Source organism: Propithecus coquereli, unplaced genomic scaffold (genome assembly GCF_000956105.1).
Source record: "Propithecus coquereli isolate 6110/MARCELLA unplaced genomic scaffold, Pcoq_1.0 Scaffold76, whole genome shotgun sequence".
In the NCBI taxonomy this organism is placed as follows: domain Eukaryota; kingdom Metazoa; phylum Chordata; class Mammalia; order Primates; family Indriidae; genus Propithecus; species Propithecus coquereli.
The window spans coordinates 8,512,061-8,517,471 of NW_012153729.1; the positions used below are offsets into that span (position 1 = coordinate 8,512,061).

Below are 5,411 nucleotides of genomic sequence, written 5' to 3' on the forward strand. Positions count from 1 at the left end.
TATATATATATATATACATATTGCATTTGTGTATGTGTATATATATATACATATTGCATTTTTTTTTAAGCACAAACCAATAGATATTGGAGAAGGGGTCTGTAAAGATGACTAGCACAAAGTCAACAATAATTAACCACCTGTTCATTCAGCAAATGTTAGGTGTTGGTCCTATGAAAATAAATACAACCTATCCTGTTTTCAAGGAACTTGGCTGCCCAGTGGAGGAGATAGAGAAGGGATTATGTGACTGTGATAAGGTGTAGTTTTTAGGAATACCGCTTAGCCTTTTTAGCATTCTCTCTTCCTGAATTGTCTCCCAAACTCGGAGCTTCTGTGTCTTTGTTCTACAAGTAGCACCGACTCGTGCCAGCCCTCTTCTACACTTGAGGGCTACGCATGAGCAAGACAGATAAGTCCTTGTTCTTACAGGACTCAGTTTTAGAGCGGGTGGTAGACAGACAATACACATGTAAGGAAATAGTGGAGTGAGTGAAAGAGGGGGAGGAGCTGAAGAGCTGGGTGGCTCCCTGAAACCAGCCTGGTGAGGTGTGAAGGGCAGCTGAAGGTCAGCTGGTGGCCTTTGCCAGGCCAGGCACGGGGAAGGATGTGGTGGGCCCCAGCCTGCAAGAAGGAGCGGAAGCAGGAGTTTCTGCAGCAGGCAGGGTTGGATTGTGTAAGGCTGGATAAGGAGTTTGAATTTATTCTTGGAGTGATTAGAAGCTATTCAGTGTATAAGTAGGATCTGATTTTAAAGGATCCCACTTAAAGGCCTTACAGAAAAAGATATGAAGAAGCAAAAAGGCAGCTAAATATGACTTCTACCTCAAGTGCTTAATTTGCATCTTTGAGACCTTGTTAGCTGGGTGATCTCTAGGCATTTCTCATTGGCAGTTGCCTCTATCCTCCTCCCCTCCCTCCCTCCTTCTCTCCATACTTTCCTTTCCTTCCCTCCCTCCTGCCTGCCTTTCGTCAATGGAAAAGAAGAGAAACTCTGTAAAATAATTTAAGGAGGTTTATTCTGAGCCAAATTTGAGGACCATGGCCCGGAGCCACACCCAAGAAGCCTTGAGCAAGTGGACTTACTGTGGCTGGGTTACAGTTTGGTTTTATATATTTCACGGAGACAGGAATTATAGGTAAGGTGATAAATCAATACATGGAAGGCATACATTGGTTTGGCCCCAAAAGGTGGGACATTTCAAAGTGGGGGCTTATACATCATCGGTGGGTTTAGGGATTAAGGCAGGATGACTCGAAGTGGGGGCTTAAAAGTCATAGGTGGATTTAGGGATTCTTTAGTTGACAGCTGGCTGAAAGAGTTAGGCTTTGTCCGAAAGACTAGGAATCAGCAGAAAGGAATGCTTGGGTTAAGGTAAGGGTCTTCTATCTTTTATGTGATGCTATACCAGAATCCGGTTGGGAAGTAAACCACTTCATCAAAACCTGTTTACTGAGATTTTATCATTCGTAGGTGTGACTCACCAGGCCGCCTTAGAGAGGAACTTTTGGGGCAAAGAAAAAGATCAGAGCTCATTCCTCACTTTCTTCTCTCCCTTCCTTTCCTCCTTCCTTCTCCCTATATTTGAGTGTCTCAGATACTCCAGTCATCGTTTGGAGGACACTGTGTTGAACAAAACAGATAGAAGTTCATGCATTTGTAGAGTATACTTTCTAGTGGGGGACAGACAGAAAAGAAACAGGAAGGTTTTTTTTTTAACAGCTTTATTGAGCTATAACTCATATACCACATAATTCACTATTTAAAGTGTACAATTCAATGCTTTTTAGTATATTCACGGAGTTGTGCATCTATCATCACAACCAATTTTAGAACACTTTTATTACCCCCAAAAGTTAATAAGATAAAGGGACCCTGTGCCCCTTAGCCATCTGGTATCTTAAATAGGACAAATACAAAGCAGAGAAGCAGTATAGCAGTGTGGGGGGTTTGCAATTATAGATAGAGTTGCCAGGGAAGGCTAAGAAGGTAACATTTAAGTCAATACCTGAAAGAGATAAGCTAGCCCTGGCATTTACCTGGGGGAGATGGGTTTGAGAGAGGACGGACAACGATCTAACTTAATGCTGAGCATATCACTGAATTAAATTGGAAGCGATTTGCAGCTGAATTGATTATATTTTAATGGTTTGTAGAGTATAAATCAGTTCTTATTTGGAGCATGAAGTGTAAAATATTGGAATCCTACATCAGATTCTATCCAAGTACAAGATGAGGGTACCACCAATTAATGGAGTCTAAAAGTATTTGCTTCTGGGGAAGGCGTGAGTTTTATGGTGAGGAAAAAAGTTTTCTTGTTGGTTAGAACATACTACCTTTTTTTGTGTCAATAATTTATTTATTTCTGAAGTTAACTGGATCTCTATTAGATTCCTTTTTTTTTTTTGTAAATAATGTCATTTAAAGTGTGATAATTGATCATAGGAGTTGAGTCATTCTTGTCATACCCAACTAAAACAGAGTTGAGGGGCCAGGGGCAAAAGCACTCAGGGTACATAATGTTGCTCAAAAAATATCATTCTAGACCCAGCACAGTGGCTCGCACCTCTAAATCTAGCACTCTGGGAGGCCGGGAGGATTGCTTGAGCTCAAGGGGTTTGAGGTTGCTGTGAGCTGGGCTGATGCCACTGCACTCTACCTGGGCAACAGAGTGAGACTCTGTCTCCAAAAAAAATAAAAATAAAAATATCATTCTCTGCAAGTCCTAACCTGGTTTCAGGTTACAAGAGCTAAAACTGCCTCTTGTAACCTGAAACCGGTTTTATCTATAGCTGCTAAAGTAACTTGCTGCAACTCTGAGACTCATTTTGCCCACCATCATTGCCCACCACTTGGAGCTGGCCGGGTCTCCAGGGCTTCGCTAATACCAATGAACTTTTTCTGAGGACCACAGGTAACATTCCTCTTTTTTATAAAACCCTAAACCTTGTCTTTGTTCTTTGTGCATACCAAAGACCACCTGGTCTGTGTGTATGCCCCAAATTGCAATTCTTTCTTCCCAAATAAAACATTAAATATGAAGATTCGTCTCTATATTTTTATTTTGACTTTGACAAGATGCAGGAGAATTAGACTTGGCTGGTAGGATAAGAAAACTTTCTCACCATAATCTTATTAACAGTTATACTTGAATGACAGTATTTCATTTAATTCCCACAGGTAAGTGGTAGTATCCCTAATTTACAAATGAGGAAATAAAACTTAGAGAAATGAAGTCACTTGTCTAAAACTAATTAGTCACATAACTAATAAGTGGCAAAGCCAGGACCCTGACTCTAAAGCCTGTGTTTGTAACCAGTAGATTATTCTGCATCTCAGCCGTGTCACGGAGGGTATTAATGGCTTTGAGGAGTTTTAATGCTGAAGAACTTACTTTTTCATAGTTGGGAGGTGGAAAGTCAAGTACTCACGGATTATTTTTACAGTTCGAAAATAGCAGAATAGAGGGTATTTCTGTCCTGCCTGAAGATCATTTCTGAAAAAGACATGCATGAATATGTGCAACAAATTTAATACGGAAGAATTATCTTCTATCGTTAAGAATAAAAAGGCACCCAGGTGGCACTTTAAACACATTACCTGCAGCAACGACATGGCCATGAAGGGACATCCTGGAGCCAGGAGCATGGAGGGGTGTTGGAGATAGCTGCCAGACCATGTAGAGGATGGGGTTTTTATAAACTTAGGTGAAAATGTAATAGTATTTTTGCTCTCTTTAATTTTCAAGGGAAAAATCTTTTTTAAATTTTATTTTCTCAGGTCTGCCCAGAACAATATGGCAAAGGCAGTAGATGCATTTAGTAAGTATTTTCTGTATCTGAAATGCAAGAACTGTTCAGGAACAACTTCAGCATTTGCCTTTCCCCTTTTCCCTGGTAATTTTGGATTGGCGATACCCCAGGGTTTGCATTTTTCCAGGTATGCTGCTCTGAAATGTACTGGTTGTCTTCGTAGACCTCTCTCTAACATGGGGATGTGTGAGGGATGGATGATAATATGAGTCCCTACCTGAGCAGGTGTGTGGGGGAGGCGGGAAGAGGCTGCAGGGCACTCAGGTTCTCTATGGAGTCGGGAGTCCACTGGGAGTTAAGCCGGGGAAGTGAGAGCGGATCGCTGGCCACTCCTTGGAGCAGAGCAGCCCCGGTGACTGGGTAGGTGGTAAGAGCAATCGAGCTTCATCCATGGAGAGTGCTCCCTGGCCAAGGACTCTGCTAAACTCTTTATGTGTTTTACTTTATGTAATTCTCATAACAATTCTATCAGTATTCTCTATCTACCTATCCTTATCTCAGTTTTGCAGAAGAGAAAACTGAGGCTTAGAGAAATTAAATAATTTACCCAAGGTCAACCAGCTAAGTAGGTGACTGAGCTGGGATTTGAGCCAGTGATTCTCAAAGTCGAAACCTGTGGTTCCTTCAGAAACAGGCAGCTGCGGTTTGTGATCCCGCCAGTGCCCTCTGCTTCTCCTGGCCTCTCGCAGCTGCCTCGTCTCCTGAAGAGGGAATCTGCTGGAGGCAGTTGCTCTCCAGTGGGGAGCAGCCTTTGGGGGCCACATGCTTTCAGTAAGTCCATTGTAGGCCACTGGGCATTAATGGTATCATGGCCTTTAAGTACTTAGGATTAGCCTATAGGTTGCTTTGGGCTGGAGAGCTGCTCTAATCAGCCGTGGCCTGGCTCAGATGACACAAAGCCATTGCCAGTTCTTGGCCAGGAATTCCCTGTAGCCTCTTTTCTTAAAAAGGGCTTATGGATGTGAGAGTCTGAGTCTTGCATACATAGTGTATGGTTTCAGGAATACATCCATAATTATAAATTGGGCTACACATCATAATTAAAAGGGCTATAGCCTGACTGCCCTAGCAAGATGAGATGTTACCACTGTCAAAGGTCTTGCTCTCAGCTCTGCAGGTCTGGAAACTTGTCAGGCAGAAGACCCATTATTGATCACATGGGCCAGAGGGAAAACGGACTCAATCTAAACTCATAGAAATTGCAATCTAACAGTTTAGGATGGCACTTAATATTTTTAGTGAGCCCTTGCAAGGATATTCCCTTCTTGTTATCAGGGGCCTAGAAAGCCACGTTGGCTTAGCTGGGGAGCTTGGTGAGCAGAGAGAGAGACGAAGAATGGCGAGGCTTGGAGTAACCTGTCTGGGCCAGCGTTTCATTTATTAATTGTGACCTTCCTTCAGTTGGTGCTATGATGGTGTTGTACAGAGAAGGCTCCTACTTACTATCTAAAAGCACTTAATTCCTGAACTGAATATGTAAGTTTAATGTGATTCTAGAACACGTCAGTGAAATTTTTAAACATTTTTTTTTTGATATTGACAAAATGATGCTAGAGTTTATCTGCTAGGATAAATTACTACAAATAGCCAAGGGAATT

The 5,411-nt window shown here is 42.1% G+C and overlaps 1 protein-coding gene across 1 annotated transcript in view; it reads left to right on the top strand.

Moving 5' to 3' along the window:
* The window catches only part of MFSD11 (major facilitator superfamily domain containing 11), a 32,311-nt gene that overhangs the window by 12,346 nt on the left and 14,554 nt on the right, over positions 1–5,411 (top strand). The window contains exon 8 of the mRNA XM_012662290.1: positions 3,782–3,822. Within this exon, the coding sequence (XP_012517744.1) occupies positions 3,782–3,822 (41 nt within the window). The remainder of the gene's footprint in view (positions 1–3,781; positions 3,823–5,411) is intronic.